The 18,708-nt window shown below is 32.3% G+C and overlaps 3 protein-coding genes across 3 annotated transcripts; all 3 read left to right on the forward strand.

Moving 5' to 3' along the window:
• The first annotated feature begins 1,484 nt into the window (after window positions 1-1,484).
• Window positions 1,485-5,800, forward strand: LOC132315796 (WAT1-related protein At5g40230-like). Its single transcript, XM_059814204.1, has 7 exons — window positions 1,485-1,905; window positions 1,994-2,059; window positions 2,169-2,282; window positions 4,139-4,376; window positions 4,473-4,631; window positions 4,714-4,865; window positions 5,014-5,800. The coding sequence occupies exons 1-7, from the start codon at window positions 1,709-1,711 to the stop codon at window positions 5,168-5,170; spliced, it is 1,083 nt and encodes a 360-aa protein (XP_059670187.1). The 5' UTR covers window positions 1,485-1,708; the 3' UTR covers window positions 5,171-5,800.
• A 4,435-nt stretch (window positions 5,801-10,235) lies between these two features.
• On the forward strand, window positions 10,236-13,585 carry LOC132315797 (WAT1-related protein At3g28050-like). Its single transcript, XM_059814206.1, has 7 exons — window positions 10,236-10,550; window positions 10,709-10,774; window positions 10,933-11,046; window positions 12,157-12,391; window positions 12,505-12,663; window positions 12,761-12,912; window positions 13,121-13,585. The coding sequence occupies exons 1-7, from the start codon at window positions 10,357-10,359 to the stop codon at window positions 13,275-13,277; spliced, it is 1,077 nt and encodes a 358-aa protein (XP_059670189.1). The 5' UTR covers window positions 10,236-10,356; the 3' UTR covers window positions 13,278-13,585.
• A 1,029-nt stretch (window positions 13,586-14,614) lies between these two features.
• Window positions 14,615-18,279, forward strand: LOC132315799 (WAT1-related protein At3g28050-like). The gene is made up of 7 exons (XM_059814208.1): window positions 14,615-14,849; window positions 14,965-15,030; window positions 15,216-15,329; window positions 16,738-16,972; window positions 17,065-17,223; window positions 17,317-17,468; window positions 17,632-18,279. The coding sequence occupies exons 1-7, from the start codon at window positions 14,653-14,655 to the stop codon at window positions 17,786-17,788; spliced, it is 1,080 nt and encodes a 359-aa protein (XP_059670191.1). The 5' UTR covers window positions 14,615-14,652; the 3' UTR covers window positions 17,789-18,279.
• The last annotated feature ends 429 nt before the right edge of the window (window positions 18,280-18,708 follow it).

Raw genomic sequence — 18,708 nt, forward strand, 5'->3', positions numbered from 1 at the left:
GATCAACTTTTTTTTATTCAGTGGACCACCAATCTAATTTTGTCTGGACGCGTGTAAAAAAGATTATCTCGGTGATAGCAACAAAATGAAATAAGATAGCAAAGCAATGAAGTCACCGAGAAAAAAACAAACCATCATTTATTTTGTAGCATTTAATATCTAAAGAAACTCATGCGCTTCATTTTTTTATTCTTTAATTTGGTATGTATAGGCTTCATGAAGTTAAAACAATGAATGGATAATAATGTTAGAAATTGGGAATCAATTATTTTATTTTTTTATTGGCAATTAATCATTTGCATTATATTGGGTAATGTCATGTAGAGTGGGGTGTGCCTTTAGAACGCTTAGGGGCGGTAAAATGGTTTTAAGGTGATGATGAGTTACCTCTGCACATTTTGTCTCCATTTCATCTGTTTAAAGTGATAAATTATAATTTTATTTTTATTTTTTTTACATATATTCAATAATATTAGTTATATACTCCGTATTAAACAAATCCCAGTTAATTTTATTACAATCATTAATATATCCTTTTACATTATTTTTATTTGAGAATTTCTATATATTATTTTGATGTTCTTACAATAATATTAAATCTTAAGTTTCAATTGATAAGTTGAATCTTGTTTTTATATGTAATAGAGGAAAAAAATTATTACCATAACTGAAAATTTGTTTTATTTAAGGAAAAAAAATTATTTCATTATTTACTTTCATTAAATTCACAATACAATTACGAAAATACTCTATAAAATCCGTCTCAATCCCACCCCTACTCCCTCCCTCCCTCGGCGGGGCTAGGTTAATAAACGATTTTGGACGGAGATGGGGTTTCATGTTAAATTGGGATGGCGATTCTCGCTTCAAACCGGCCCATTATCATCCCTAATTACATTGACCTTATTGCTTTGACCTTCTCCAAACTTGTTCTTCGATTGTCAAAAAGTGACTTTAAATATGAAAAGTCAGTAATACTCCTATGTTATAATAATATGTTATATTGTATTTTATACATAGAAAGGACAAAATTATAATTGTTATTAAATTTATTCAACAAGGAAAAAAAATGTTAGGATATTATTGAGTACATGCGTCAAATATTAAAAGAGGTTGTTATGTAATCATACTTTTTTTTTGAAACTCTCAATTTCTGATGTATCAACTATGAAAGTAAATTGAGAGATTTCATAACTCTCTCAATTTGGAAATTCCATTAGATAGGAGTATTACGTGCTACTAAAATATTGTATACTTCCTTGTCTTAATGTCGTTGATGCAATAAAAATGATGAAACTAACTCATGGGGTGAACCAATTAAAAGTCTTCATACTCTGCATAATATGGTATGGAAATTTTCAACGTTTCCCTTTCCCTTTGTATGGAATTAATAGATATTTTTAATTGCGTTGTTCACTACAATGTCTGAAAATGACAATTATAATTATTCCATTTGTTGAGTCCCCTACACCATAAACATAAATTAAACAGGTCCGGATAAGGAAAATATTATAAAATATTCCACATTACTTTTCATTCGATAAGCACTCTGCATTCTCTGATTCCAGTTTTCCACAAATTGTCTTTGAAATGACATTACTCCTTTTGTTTATTTTCATTGACCTAGCTTAATCCATGACCATGATGCTACTCAAACATTAGAGAGATCACTTGTGTGTGTGTGTATGAGAGAGAGAGAGAGAGAGAAATGGCCAGGGGAAGAAGGTTCTGTTACAGAGAGGTGTTGCCATTCACACTCATGGTTATGGTGGAGTGTGCCAATGTTGGGTCAAGCACACTTTATAAAGCAGCCACTTTGAAAGGGATGAGCTATTGTGTCTTCATAGTCTACTCTTATGCTGTTTCTGCTCTTGTTCTCATACCTTTAGCCTTCTTCTTCCACAGGTCCTCTCTCTCTCTCTCTCACACACACACACACAGACACACACAGCATATCATATAATAACTCATATATGTTATTCATTTTCTGCAGAAAAACAGCACTTCCTCCATTTGACAAATTTCTTGTGGGTAGAATCTGCCTCCTTGGAGTTCTTGGGTATACATATATTAATTGTGTAATTAATTGCTATAGAAAATTGACAATTAATTGTTTGCATATATTTGGGGATATATAAATATTATATATATGTGTGTGTCTGTGTCAGGTTCACTTGTCAGATGCTTGGATATAAAGGGATAGAGTATGCTTCTCCAACTCTTGGTTCTGCCATGAGCAATCTCACACCAGCTTGTACCTTTATACTTGCCATCATTTTCAGGTTCTTTCATCACTCTCTATTGTATTTCTGTTAATCTTGTTTACTTATATCTTTGTTTCCAATCTTCCGGTCCACTTATGCTGCACAAACCCATTTTTTTACATATATGAAATTCTATTTTGATCCATCTTAATTTGAAGTAAGATAACATTGTCCTCACTTTTATTAGACTTTAGAAATCCTGGCAAATCATGAAAATTGAGGATATTTTGGTAATCCTATGTGATGGTAAATTATTGGACCTGAAAACAGAAATAGAAGAAGAAGAAGAATAAAAAAAAGAAGGGTGCCTTACATAGATTTTTCCCCAAATTTATATATATATATATATATATATATATATATATATATTTTGAAGGGTGCCTCAACTCTTTTGGGATGACTAATCTAATCCTGCCACTTGCGGATCAACTTTAATATAATTTGAGAAAATTTTGTGTGAGAATGAGCTCAAGGGAGAAGAATCGAATTCAAGACTTCCTCGAATTAAGTGTACTTTTTAACAAACTCTTCCTTACCTTTGGAGTTATATTCCAGAACATCCAATATAGTTTGTTTAAACGAGAGAGAGAGAGAGAGAGAGAGATAAGATGACAAGTATGGGGATAAAAGTTGATGCTTTAGTGATGGCGGCTTATTTTGTAACAAGTTGATGCTCTAGAGATGAGCGATGATGTTTATTGATGTGAAGTGAGGAGAAGTCCTAGTTGGTGGGTCATTTCATTTGGCGTTTACCTCAATTTCACCACAATATTGTGGTCAAATCTAGTAGTCTAATCAAACTTTTAAATCAAAAACAATTGCATCATGTAATTTTCTTGGTTAAAAATTTCTCTCCTCCCTTATTTTGTTGAAAGAAACGATCTGAAATCATTATATTATGTGTGCCTCTCTTTATTGGGTGAGAATAATCTCCTCCTACGTGACAAACCCCAATAAATGTGTCATTTTTAATACAAGCCGGCCTCAAGAGAGGAGAATTGAATTCAAGATCTCTTCCGATGAGTGTGGTTGTTAACAAACTCTTCCATCCCCTTGGAGTTATCCTCCAAAAAGTCCAATTTAGAGTATGTTTAGTGATGGTGGCTTATTTTGTACAAGATGGTTGGATTGTTTCCATGGTGGTAGTGTTAATGATGGTGTTTGGTGATGTTGATTTGGGGTTGCTTGTGAACACCGTCCAATTGATAAAATAATTTAGTTGGTGGGTCATTTGATTGTCACCCTTTTCCTTAATTCAACCATTATGGTCAACTCTAGTTAATCTAATCAAACTTTCAAATCAAAACAGTTGCATCATGTATTTTTGTTGGTAAAATTTTTCTCCTCCCTCCTTCCCTTATTTTGTTGAAAGGAAAAGTTTCTTAATCACTGTAAAAGGTTCTTCAGTATATGTTTGAAGTAAAGAGTACTGTTTTCTTAAAACCAAATATGAGTGCAAAGCTATTAGCTTAAGTGGAGATAAAAACTCAACTTAAAGAAGAAAAAAATAAACAAAGATAAAAGATGACAATAATTTAATATTGAAATATTGATGGTTGGAAATTATTCGAGAATATCACTAGTATGAACCTGAGAGAATTTTTTTTTTTTTTTTTTTTTTTTTTTTTTTTTTTTTTTTTTTTTTATGAACCTAAGAGAATTTTTTTTTTTTTTTGTGTGTGTGTGTGTATGAATAGAATATATATTTAGAAAGGTAGAAAAATTTTATGTTGTCATTCTAGTCAAGACCACTACTGCATTTCTTTCTTCTCTCTTTTTCTTTATTTTTTCATGTTGAGAAAGAGCGAAAAGATTGTGTCCATTTTAAATTTGGAATATTTAGTAACAGATATTTGTCATTTATCCCAAATCAGGATGGAAAGGCTGGAAGTAAGAAGCCCAAGCACAGTGGCTAAAATCATTGGCACCATAGTATTGATCTCTGGTGCATTTGTAGTGATTTTATATACAGGACCAGCAATTGTAACAGAGACTATATCACAATCCATTTCACTCAATCATATTCTGAAGTTATTACGATCAAATTGGTCCATCGGTGGTCTTCTCCTTGCAATTGATTATGTTATACTCGCTGTTTGGTACATTATTCAGGTCTAACTTACATTTGTGCCAAGTTTATTTGTTAAGTACTTGGGTGAGATTTTAAATGCACATAAATTCAAATATTGATTCCGAAGCATCTTGCAGGCTCAAACAGTTAAGAAGTATCCAGCAGAGTTTATTTTAGTGTTCCTCTACAACCTCTGTATTACCGTCATATCCACACCAGTATGTTTAATTATAGAACCTAACTTAAGCGCGTGGAAAATAAAAGCCGATGTAGCACTGCTCTCCATATTATACACAGTAAGAGCCTAATGGATTTACCATTTCTTTTTTGTCGTTTATTAGTAGTTTTTTTTAATTGAAGATATGTCTCTTTGTATAGGGAATAGTTGGATCAGCCTTTGGTACTGTTGTTCACACATGGAGCCTGAAAACAAAGGGACCTGTCTATGTTGCGTTGTTTAGGCCATTGTCAATTGCCATTGCAGCTGTCATGGGTGTCATTTTCCTTGGCGAGGCTCTCTATCTTGGAAGGTATAAATAAACTGATTAATCCCCTCTTTATGGTCGTTATAATCTATTCGGAAATTGAAGAACTAGCAGTGACTATTGGCTTTAGTTAATTTATCTTCATGTTTCTCATTTAATTCATTTGTTTACTTTGATTGTTTGAATTTTGCAGTGTTGTTGGCGCGATAATAATAGCTGTTGGTTTTTATGTTGTAATGTGGGGAAAAGCAAATGAAGAGATGAGTGAGGACTTTGGTGTTGATAGTGTGGAATCACTTCCCACATCAACTGCCCCTTTGCTGCAAGATTATATAAGTGAAGAGAAGTAGAACAAACCTATACATTTGGCAGAGACGTCTAATAGCGCGATGTCTTAGCCTGCGTCCTAAAACCACCAATTCTTTTGTTCATGGTGGGAGAAAAGGGCACATTATATTAGAAACTATACATTGAATGCATTTGTTGCTTCATATTGAGCAACTGTCAATAAGTTTATCTCATTTTTCTTTTTTTCTCCAAGGAATATACCTATCTCGGAGAATAGAGCTATTCTGCTCTGCAAAGGGTCTGAAATATTCATGGGGAGATAATTCAAAGTATTCGGTAATGGTTCTCTCAAGTGCAGGGTTTGGAGCTGTTGAGAGGAAGGTGCTTTGGCTCTGGTTTATGAATTTATAAGATGGTTTGGAGGTTCAATTTGATCACCGAAGTCAACCCTAGTTGCTGAGATATGATGTTTGTCCAAGTCTTGGAGTGGCTGGTATTGCTTGCTTATAGTATTAGGCTACTGGCCTTGTATGCAGTTTGCTGCTACTTGTTTTTCAGCATTGTGTTTTGTGTAAGAATTTTTATAAAATACGTGGGGGGTAAAATAGTCATTATATTTTGGTGTTGTTCATGGTAGGAGAACAGTGTACATTGTGTTAGAAGCTATTTGGTGAACTTGTTTGTTGCAATGTTTTCCCAATGTGTTTGCAGTCTAGAACCTGTTTCTGAACAATTACTGATAAACATGCCTCTTGAAAGTATATATATAAAATATATAAATAATCTAACGAAATTAGCTATATTTTATAGGGAGAATAGAGCTAGTTTGCTTCTCAAAAGGAATGGACTTGTTCATGAACGATGTATGTGTATGTTATCCACGTCTTGAATTTAAAATTAGAAAAAATTTAATTTAAAGTTTTAACTAATTTTTCTTTGATTTTAATTTTAAAGCTCTGATTTTATTCTCCCGTGGTTTTCTCTTGTGCAAGCCGATTAGTGAACTCTTTGTTTCTTTGTTGATCAATGTGTTATGCAGGTACTGAATCTAAGGACTTGATTGTTTCGAAATATTTGATTTGATCATGACACAAAGAGGAATGATTTTTGGAATTGGATGTCTGTGGCTTAAAAACAAAATATGTTAATGTATTAAAATACATTTCTATATAAGGTTGCAATAAAATATAATAGAGGGCTTTATTTATTTATTTATTATTTTTTGTGTTTTTAAGCTTTATAAGACAAATATACCACCTCAAATCGGTGTGAAAACACTTTTAAGTTTTATCCAATAGCCCAAAAAAAAAAAAATACTTATTATGCGAAAAGATAATCATATTCCTAATTAAAAAAAATTAAGTTGACAAAAATAGTATGAATTTTGTCTCACTATTAATAAAATATAAAAAATAATTAATTGATATATTCAAGAATCAAGAGTCTGACAATTGATCGTATGAATTCCATTGATTAGTTTCCTTTGGATTGTTCATTAATTATTCTGTTTATTGAATATTTTTCAGTTCAATTATTTGGGTAAAGAAATAAGAAACCAATGAAATCAATTTTAAATGCGGTGAGAATGATTTATTTATTTATTTATTTGGGCGGAGTATCATGAGCCGTCAATATCAGTCGGATTTGACATCATTGTTAATTTGCGTCTGGTTGCTACACTCGATGATCACTATACTTGACAAGGGTTGAATATAAAAAGCCTGTAGAACCAATAATTTCACTCATCACATTAAAGTTGTCCATTCCACCCAACAAAACAATAATGGTGTTGTCTTATCTCTATTTTGGCAATTAAACGTCACCAATCACATTCATGTGAAAATACGAAACGATTCAAATGTCCCATCTTTATTATGATGTTCAGCACTACTACGTAAAAAATGCAACAATGTTTTTTTTTTTTTTTGGTTAAAGAAAATGCAACAATGTTGCTCTAAAAGAACAACTCTTAAATAGAGTGGCGTGACCTGGAAATACAGCGAAGCGTCGTGTGTGGAATACAACACATAGATGTAGTGTAGTTAGGTGTTTTTAGAATTAGGAATTTTATTTATATTATATTATTTTATATCTTTTTTATATATTTATTGTATTACCACAAAGTGCGTTACGCTAATAACTTACGCGGATGAAAGCACATAATCTTAAAGCTGGTCACGGATTAAATTAGGCATTAATTTTAATTCGATCTGTTCTCAATGGATTAGACAAATCTTAATTCGTCACCGATCTGTTATTCCACAGATCGAATCCGTGTAATAACGGATAGAATTGAATCCGTGAATTGAATTTTATTTAAATTATCTATTATTATTATTATTTATTATTAATTTGTCTTTTAACAATAACTCAATTGATAAAATTTTAATTTATTTATATTAATTCATATATTTAAATAATTATTAACTAATACATCTTTAAAACCCATTAACTTATAATTAACTAATTAAATTAACTAGTATATTATTATTTTTTCATAATTTACTAATATATTATTTGAAAAAATATATATTTCATGGATCAGATCAAATCAGACTCACGGATCAGATTTTTAATAGCTCAATTCGTGAGTTACGGATTCGATTTTTTTTTTAATTCGTCATCGATCCATGGATGTAGCGATCCGATTCGTGTGTTCATGAATTATTTGCCCACCCATACATAATCTTCTTCACGGATGGAATTTGAATTTGTATTTTAAATATAGGTAGGGTTAATTACAGTTACACCTCTTGAAGTTTCCTATATTGACAGCCAGATAAAAGTTAGCTCTATTTTGGATAATCACACCCTCTCAGTTTTGATAAAGTTCACAAAGACACCTCAATGATCAGCTGCCTATAGTGAATTGACATTGTTACCCTTTGACATGTGAGTTGATCATTTAAAATAATTAAATTACCTTTTAAACCTTTTTTTCAACAAATCTACCGCACACCACCAAGATCAATTACCCCTTCTCCATTATCTATCCCCCCTCTCTTTTTCCCTTCTCCATTATCTTCTGTGAACAAATTAATATTCATATCAATGACCTTAAAAAAGTTATTATACTACGTATAATATTTATTTTAAATATGATTTTAGAGTTAATGTTGGGAAAGAAAAAAGGGAAGCCATTAGCACCACCACCACTTCATAATTAGTGTAACAGGTGGGCGTTTGTCCATTTACCTAAAAGTTTGAATTATTGGATAGTATTGTATACTCACCCATTTATACTCAATTACTTTCTTATCCGATTCCGATGTGGAAAAAATAACCCTTGTTACATTCTCCCCCACCCAAACTCGCAACGAGAGCGCGTTGCAGTTCGGGCCACCCTGTTTATCTGGGGTGCTAACCCGGACGCCTTTCGAATCGGGCGCTTGGCGTAACACCGAATCAAGCACTGTGTCTGACTTTAATACTAACTGTAACAGGTTGGCGCTTGCCCATTTACCTAAAAACTCGAACTATTGGGTAGTATTGCATACCCACCCATTTATATCCACTGTCCGATTCCGACGTGAAACAAATGACCCTTTTTACAACTAGCCACCGGCACCACACCAAGTCCAAAATTGCCACCAACCCAACACCCTTTTCTGTCATCCTCACCCTCCTCGCTCAATCTATGAAAACTAGAGGACAGTTACAAAAAAGATGGCATCAACAGACCGAAATCTAAAAATAAGGAAGGACACAATGAACATGCAACCAGTGGGTCATCGTCTCTCCGGCTAGAGCTCAATGACCTTCCTATTTCAAATTCAAATCTAACCCCAACACAAACAATAACAAAATGAATGGATTATTCAGCAAATTTAAGAACTGGGTTTAAAAAATTACTCTGTCATGGTTATGAGAAAGGGAGGGTTTAACTTATTACTGCCATTGATATTAAAGAATAGAACTCAATAACATCTATATGGATATCAGGATTCTGAACCATATAAAAATTGTGAACTAAAAATAAATAGAAATACAGTAATTGAAGAACACAAAACCAACCCCAAATATAATTAACGAATTGGGTCTATATATTTAAATTTCGTAAGTAAAAAATTAGAAGAAATCAAGATAGGCAATGCCCATGCCGATTGATATGAATGTGTCAAAATCTGAACTTTTCTTCAACAAATTACAATCAGAGAATGAATGAATATATATATATATATACACACACACACATTTTGATGGTTTTCATATATATTTACAAACAGGTTTAACATCTGTATGTGTGTGTAAACAGACTTGATCTAAAAGAAAAATTATGTTTTACTAATAATGGCTCAGTGGATGGTAGAGAGATAGAGTTGCAGATTTATGGGTTTTTGGAGACAAACGTGTGGTTAATAACGTTGAAGGGTAATTTTGTTATTTAAATATTTTAATTTTTTTTTAGATAAAGTTAACATTTTATTGAAGGATTATCTCATCTTATTTATTTATTTATTTTTTAAAGATTTGTTTGTATTAATTTTTTTTATCAGTGTCTGAGTGTCCAAAAATAAGTCAACTTCCATTTAATTGTCAATAAGACAAATTTTAAGAATGTGACTGTAATTAACTCTTAAATATAATAATGATCCATGTGATGCAATGCAAGGCTTAGTGTATGCACTAGCACGACATCGTTTTAGCGTACCAAAAAGTAACAATGCTCTGTCGCACGCAGGGGAGAGGATCACAAGGAAATCATTAAGTTGCATTCCACACGAACAGACACATGTCCGTAAATATATGTGTGTGTGTGTATATATATATATATTAAATAATATACAAATATATTTTTTATAATTACAATGATCTCCTCTTTATTTAAAAAATTATATTGACAGATAGTCCAACTCTCAAATAGGTACTTTTACTATGTTGTCCAGAAATTCTAGATATTTTATTTGAAATGTTAAAGTTTACAAAGATTATTGTTGACTGAAATTAATCTTAAAATACAAAATTTGTTTTAGAATTATATTTTATGAAGAAGGTGAATGTAAACATCACTATAATTCAACTATATAATTTATATACTATACATGAATCTTAATCCTCTCTTTTTGTACCTCATTTTATTGTGCAGTTTTTCAAGGATGCAACAAAGTAACAGCACTCATAAAACACATTTATATAGTAGATAAAAACAGAAAAATGTGTCCTCCACACTCGAGAGATAGAGAGAGAAAGTGTGTCCTCTAGAGAGAGAAAGAGAGACAGCGAGAGAAAGGGGGAAGGGAGAAGAAAGATGACAGGTGGGAGGTATTGTTACAGAGATGTGCTGCCATTGACAGCCATGGTGACCATGGAGTGCATCAATGTAGCCTTGAACACCTTATTCAAAGCGGCCACACTCAAAGGCATGAGCTACCATGTCTTTGTCGCTTATGCTTATGCAGTTGCAGCTCTCATTCTCCTTCCTTCGCCCTTCTTCTCCCACAGGTCTCTCTCTCTCTCTATACATACATATATATGTATATATCTCATATTATATCAATTTAGGTGTTAATTTCTTCATAATCGTGTATGGAATGACATATAAAAAGGCTTCCTCTGTTTCTTTTTGAATAATTGCTTACCTACAATTATTCATTCTTCAGATCAAGAGTGCTTCCTCCAGTCAATTTCTCCATCATATCTAAAATCTGCCTTCTTGGCCTAATTGGGTATGGTGATTTATTTCTCATCTTACAGAACTTGTTGTTTCATAAATAAAAAAAACTGTGATTAATTAGGATCAAGAGATGGATGTATAATTAAATTTTATTTATGCTTAATTGGATGTATAATTAAAGTGTTTTAGTGTTTGATTGGATGTAATTAGGTGTGCATCTCAAATTGTGGGGTACACAGGGATTAATTACAGTTCTCCAACTCTTTCTTCTGCCATCAGCAACCTGATACCTGCTTTCACCTTCATTCTTGCCATCATTTTCAGGTTTTTTTCTCTTCATCCTTTATTATATATTTTTTTCTTTGTATTATTGTTCATGATTATTACAGCCTCATCCAATTTTTTTATTTTATTATTATTATGAAAAATGTTTTATAAATACAATTTTATGTAAAATGCTTAATTGAGTTACCACTTGGCATTGACTTGAGTGGTATTTACTTCAGCTGGATGGTGTATTAGTGTGTCTAACTGATTTAAAAAATATAATAATCTTAGAGTATTTATACTTAAGCCGCACTCAACAGTGACTTTGTACCTACTTCTTTGCTTTTCTTTTTCTTTCTTTTCTATTTACTTTTTTGCTTTTCTTTTTCTTTCTCTTCAGCATTATCAAAGTTGAAAAAGTGGTTCAATTATCAAAGTTGAAAAAGTGGTTCAATTTATTTTATACTTTACCATCCTTTTAGTGCAAGGGTGAAAATTGAGAGAGGGGAAATTGGGAGGAGCAAAAGAGTTATTCTTAGAACAATAAGGTTTTCAAATAGGGAAAATGGGTTAAATGTTCTCAGAGAATTAATTTAAAACTAATTTGATTGACAGTTAATAAAAGCTAATATGTGAAAACTGAGTTAACGAAAAACAAATTAACTAACATTCTTTTTTAGTTTTTAAAATTTTGTATTTTGTTTTGAAAATTCTTAAAAATTAGTTTTAAGAATAATCTTTTGGGTTTAATTTAACCATTGAAGGGTAAAAACAGAAAAAAAGGAGACTTCATATCCTTCCACTTTTGGGAGGAAAAAAAAATTTGGTGTCTGTAGATTGCAGAAGAAAATGCTACTCCCTGTTTTTTTTCCGTCATCTTTAATCACGAACTGTGAACACTCTGCAATTTCCTTCATGGTGCAGAACAGATCATTGGCTCACACATACTAGGTTTAGTTTTAAGTATGATTATTCCAATAGTTGGGGCTATATGGCTGTTAAAAATATGTAGCATTTTAGTTATATTTGTGGTTTGACCTATTTGAGTACTTACTCGGTCAGATGCTTCAACCAAGTTCATCATAGTGTTGAAACTTGAGAGTCCACTTCTCCTATTGAAACCATTACTTATTTTTAATCTTTTTGCTTCTTTGGGGCCTCAAATAGGATGGAAAAGGTAGCATTGAGAAGCTCAAGCAGCCAAGCTAAAATCATAGGTACCGTAGTATCCATATCAGGAGCATTTGTAGTGGTTCTCTATAAAGGTCCACCAGTCATATTGACTTCATTTCCTTCCATTTCGCTTCGTCAGCCTCTAAGCTCGCCACGCTCAAATTGGGTGATTGGCGGCCTTTTCCTTACAACTGAGTATATTTTGGTGCCAATGTGGTACATTGTTCAGGTACATATATGATTTCAAATTCCTCCTACACCTATCTCAAACTAGACCTTCTTTTGAATTACATTTGAGGACATAGAAAAGCTGATTTCTTGAATTTGTGTGACATGTAATAGGCGCAAATCATGAAGGAGTATCCAGCAGAACTGACCGTAGTCTTCTTCTACAACTTGATCGTTAGCATCCTAGCTGCAATTGTAGGTTTCATCACAGAACCAAACTGGAGTGCTTGGAGAATTAAATTTGATATAGCATTGCTATCTATTGTATGCTCGGTAAGTGATTAATTGATGGCATTCAACCACCAAATACGATCGATTAAGTGTGTCTCGTTGCAATAATGTTTAAATGTGGGGTTCTATGCTTGTTTAGGGGGTTTTCGGATCATGCTTGAACAACTCCGTCCACACATGGGCAATACGCTTGAAGGGGCCTGTCTATGTTGCAATGTTCAAGCCATTGTCAATTGTCATTGCAGTTGCCATGGGGGTCATGTTCCTCGGTGACACTCTCTATCTTGGAAGGTAATAAACAGCTTAGCTCATTGTCACATTCCTCTCTCTTTGTGTACACATAAATGTATAATGTAGGCTTTCAATTTTTCCATAGTAATTCAGTTTTTGCAATTGTTTTTCATGCCCTATTGCATGTCCATATATGCCCATAAAAATTAGCTTAAAACTATAACAGCAATTTATTCGAATCACTAATAATCTTTTTCCCATTATGCAGTGTTGTAGGAGCAACAATAATCTCTATTGGATTTTACACAGTAATGTGGGGAAAAGCAAAGGAGGAGATGGTTGATGAGAGTGAAATTGATAGCTTGGAAGCGCTTTCAGCCCACAGAATTCCTCTGTTACAGAATCATAAAAAACAAGGAGTGTAGTGCAGAAAAACAGAAGCACATTTCTAATTGTTAATTACATAGCAATATGCATTGTGGAAATTCAATTGTGTACTTGTTGATGCTCTAAGCTTAGCATCAGTCAAAGGGGTCAAAATATGCATTAGAAACGTACTTTATATATTTTATTTATATGTATGTATGTGTAACATATAGATTGTGAGTTTGTATGTATTTGTGTAGAATCTAGATCAGGTTTAGTAATTTTTAGTGCATCAAATGACGTTTCTTTGATGAACATGTAAAACTTTATATTGAGATGTAATATATACTATTAAATTTAGATGCAACACTTTGCAATAACGTTAAATATAGAATCAAAACACAAGTAGCACCTTTATATAAAAAATGCTACAATATTGTACCCATAAAAACAGAAGCCTATTTCTAATTATTAATTACTTAGTCATATGCATTGTGTAACATCAAATGGGTGTTTGTTCATGCTCCAAGTTTAGCTCTAGTCAAAGGGGTCAAAATATGCATTAGAAACGTAGTTATTTATTTTATTTATATGCATGTATGTGCATGTAATATATAGATTGTGAGTTTTTTTTTTTATTTTTATGTATATGGGTATAAGCAATATCAAGTTTAGTACTTTTTAGTGCATCAAAAAAAAAGAAAAAAAGGGTGGGAGAATATATGTACTTTTACTATCCATGAATTTTATAATTTTTAAATTAAATAAAATAATTTCGGGAAATAGTGCTTCAAAATTTAATATTTGTAAAAAGTAATTGTAAACTGGTAGTAAAATTAAAAAACGAGATTGGTGTAGAAAAGGTTAACATATTTTTATTCAATCCTAAGGAATAGTTTTATGGCAAATACTTCTCGTGATAGATTATTCAATGCTTTAAGATGTCTAAATCTATCATCATTGACGTAATATATATATATATATATATATATATATAATAATTATTAATTTTTATAATTTAACTATATTATAATACACTAACATGAATCAGGATAATATTTGATACAACTTTTTGTATTGTATTTTATTGAGCAATTTCCTAATGATACAACATCATTTAATACCATCAGACCATTTACTTTCCTTGAAAAAAAAATTTATATATATAACGCATTTACTTTCAAGATCCATATAGCATGATACAATTACATGCAATATTACAGATTTAAATAAAAAATGAAACACCTTAACTATCACATCCTTAATGTAATATTATTAGATATGGAGTTAATAGCATTATATAACATTATAGCCAAAAATGTACGCTGGAACCTGATTCTCTGTTTCAATAGGGTGGGCCCTTTTTGTGGAGACTACAAATATAAAGGTAGTCTCCACGGTTGACAAAGAGAGCGTGAAGGAGAAGGAAGAAAGATGAGAAATGGAAGGTATTGTTACAGAGATGTGCTGCCATTTACAACCTTGGTGACCATGGAATGCGTTACTGTAGCCGTCAATACCTTATTCAAAGCTGCTACACTCAGAGGGATCATCAGTTACCATGTCTTCATCGCTTACGCTTATGCAATTGCAGCTCTCCTTCTCCTTCCTTCACCCTTCTTCTCCCACAGGTCTCTCTCTCCTCTCTCTCTCTCTCTCTCTCTCTCTCTCTATATATATATATATATATATATATCATTTTACATGTTTGATTTATTGTTTACAAACAATACATTCATTGTGCAGATCAAGAGTGCTACCTCCACTTAATTTCTCCATCATATGTAAAATCTGCCTCCTTGGCCTAATTGGGTATGCTGATTTATTATTCATCTATATAGAACGTGTTGTTTCATTCCAAAATAAAACAAAATAAATCAATGATTTCTGATTCATATGTGTATATATATAGTTTTTATTTATTTATTATTATTTGAGATAGAGAGAAGATTGAGTAAAATAACAGTATGATTTATGTTTAAATTGGATGTGGGCAGATATACATCTACAATCATGGGATACGCAGGCATCAATTACAGTTCTCCAACTCTTTCTTCGGCCATCAGCAACCTGATCCCTGCTTTCACCTTTGTTCTTGCCATCATTTTCAGGTTTAATTTATCTTCATCTTTTTAATATAATTTTCTTTGTATTATTGTTCATGATTGTTACAGTTTCATCTATTTTATTTTTCTGAAAAATGTTATAAAAATGCTTAATTGATTTACCACTTAGCATTGACTTGAGTGGTATTTCCTTTACTTGAAGGGTGTGTTGGTATGTGTATCTGATTTTAAAATAAAAAATACACGTGAGATAAACACTTGTTGAGAAGGATTGTGTGATGTACTTATGTGGTGGTGACTTTGTACCTACTTCTTCCTCCATTGAGTTTTTAACTCTTTTTTTTTTTTTTTTTTTTTTTAGCAAAATTTATTAGTGTACAACAAAGCAAAGTAAGGGCATACCCTTAAAAAACAGATGGCTCAAAAAATCCCATTTCCAAAAGCTAGCAACAACAAAAAAAAAACTAGCAAACAGTACAAACAAAGCTTAGTAATCCCATTGTCCCTTTCATTATCCTCTTTCAACTTTTATTTTTACTTTTCTTTCTTTTTTAGCATAATCTAGGTTAAAAATGTGGTTCAATTTATTCTATGCCTTACAGTTCGTTTAGTAAATTAGTACAATGGTGAAAATTGAGAGATGGGAATATGGGAGGAGGAAAAGGGTTAATTCTTAAGAAAGCAAGGTTTTCAAGGGAAAAAGACATAAATGCTGTGGCTATTTGGTTCAGTTTTTTTAGAGCAAGAAAACGTTTTCATAGGATTTAAAAATTCGTTTCGCTGACTGTTTTATAAAAACTAATCTCTGAAAACTGAGGGTTTTTTTTTTTTTTTTTTTTTTTTTTTTTTTTTTTTTTAAATAATAATAAAATCAAACAAATTTCAGATAGCATTCTTTTTAGTTTTAAAAAATCAGTATTCTATTTCAAGAATTGTTGAAAATTAGTTTTAAGAATTTAGACTTTAGTGTTAAATTTAACTATTAAACTACTATTCTTTTAATGAAGAGTAAAAATATAAAAAGGAAACTCCTTTCTCTCTTCATTTCCTTCAACTTTTGTGAGGAAATTAAATTGGTGTATGCAGGTTGCAGGGGGAAAGACTACTCTCTGTTTTTTTCCTTTTTCCTTTTGTCCCAAACTGTGAAAACTTTGCAATTTCCTTCCTTTCCTTCATGGTGCGGAACAGATCATTAGCTCACACATACTAGGTTTAGTCTTGGCAATGTTTTTCCCGTATTAGGTCCAGCTTCAGTTAGGTAGGCTAGGCTCAAGCTGTGTATTTTCGTTGCAATGCACCATGGCATTCACAAGTCCTATTTCTTGTCATATTCAGTTCATTTTGAAGTCTGATCATTTAAATAGTTGGGGCTATAAGACTGTTTTAAGTCTGTGGTATATTGGCTATATCTGTGTTTTGACCTATTTGAGTTCTTCTTTGGGGCATCAAATAGGATGGAAAAAGTAGCATTGAGAAGCTCAAGCAGTCAAGCTAAAATCATAGGCACCATAGTGTCAATATCAGGAGCACTTGTAGTGGTTCTCTATAAAGGTCCACCGCTCATATTGACTTCATTTCTCCCCATTTTGCTTCGTCAGCCTCTGCACTCACTGTGCTCAAATTGGGTTATTGGCGGCCTTTTCCTTGCAACGCAGTCTATATTGGTGGCAATGTGGTACATTGTTCTGGTACATATACATAATCTCAAACTGGAACTAATTCTGAATTACATTTGAGAACCTAGAAAAGCTGATTTTCGAATTCGTGTCACTTTTAATAGGTGTCAATTATGAAGGAGTATCCAGCAGAACTGACGGTTATCTTCTTTTACAACTTATCCGTTAGCATCCTAGGTGCAATTGTAGGTTTAATTACAGAACCAGACTTGAATGCTTGGAGAATTAGACTTGATATAGTATTGCTCTCTATTATATGCTCGGTAAGTGATTGATGACATTGCTCTCTACAATATGATTGATTAAGTGCGTCTCTTGGCAATAATGTTTAAATGTGGGATTCTATTCTTGTTTAGGGGATCCTCGGATCATTCTTGAACAATGCTGTCCACACATGGGCATTGCACTTGAAGGGGCCGGTCTACGTTGCAATGTTCAAGCCATTGTCAATTGCCATTGCGGTTGCAATGGGCGTCATGTTCCTCGGCGATACTCTGTATCTTGGAAGGTAATAAATATGCTTAGAAGATTGCCATATTCCTCTCTCTATGTGTGTACATATAATGTATAATATAGGCTATCAACTTGTTCCATACTTTTCCGAACAATGGCATGATTTTGTTTGGTTTTAATTTATTCAAACCACTAATTTTCCTTTTCTCATTCTACAGTGTTGCAGGAGCAACAATAATATCAATTGGGTTTTACACAGTATTGTGGGGAAAAGCAAAGGAAGATATGGGTGATGACAATGAAATTGGTAACTTAGAATCGCCTTCAACCCACAAAATCCCCCTGTTGCGTAGTTATAAAAATCAAGGAGCATAGAGCAGAAAAATGGAAGCAGGACATATCCGACTTCTCTAGTGGTAACAATCTGGATTTACTAGTTTTTGCACACAAACTGCTCTTTTGAAAGAGTCGTGATACAGCGATCCAAAGTCAAGAGATATCAGACTGCATTTATGTGAGGGGAACGTTAGCTGTCATGATGACATCATTTCTCAGTCACATAAAATAGTCGGAGAGATCACTTTTCCTTTTCAATTATAAGTATTGGTGGTTCTGCAACTAGGTTGGTAGCCTTTAGTTGTCATAAAAGTGGATCTCACTGGAAATATGTGAAATGTGAAATGAAGATAGAGAGACAGTGATGTATATTTATATCATACTATGAATAAGTGAGGATTGTTGACCTAAAGGTCATGGAACCGCAAAGTCCTAGATATTGTATATATCTGTACATATTTTTATACACAAAACATTGTTATGAATTTAGAATCAAACAATGTAATCAAGCAATGTTGGTGTTGTTTTAATTAATGTGTGACGTTCTTGTGTAAAAATAACAAGTTCATGTTATAAATATATTTTATTAATTTATTGATGCTAGAGTTGAAATTGAAGCAGTTAATTCAAACAACCTTTTTTATTTTTTTTTGAAAAGAAAATAATTCAAAGCATTTGATGGAGAATTACTTATTAGGAATAGATAGGCAGTAAAACAACCTTTGCCAAGTACTTTATGTATTTTTAGCATACTGATAAAATTTTAAAAGTTTGAATACAAGTGTACGAATTTGCAAGAAAGCGATGATATACCAATAACATTAGGACATCATTTATTATTGAATGCTGAACGCTGAAAATTTTAAAAAATATTTATTTTTTATTTATCACTTAAAAACTTCAATTTTTAAAATTTTCAGTTCTTAAAATTTTCAGTACTTAATTTTTAGTTTTATCAA

This window comes from Cornus florida, unplaced genomic scaffold (genome assembly GCF_030987335.1).
Source record: "Cornus florida cultivar Cherokee Brave unplaced genomic scaffold, ASM3098733v1 CherokeeBrave_3.0.0_Hap2_Chr07, whole genome shotgun sequence".
NCBI classification, from domain to species: domain Eukaryota; kingdom Viridiplantae; phylum Streptophyta; class Magnoliopsida; order Cornales; family Cornaceae; genus Cornus; species Cornus florida.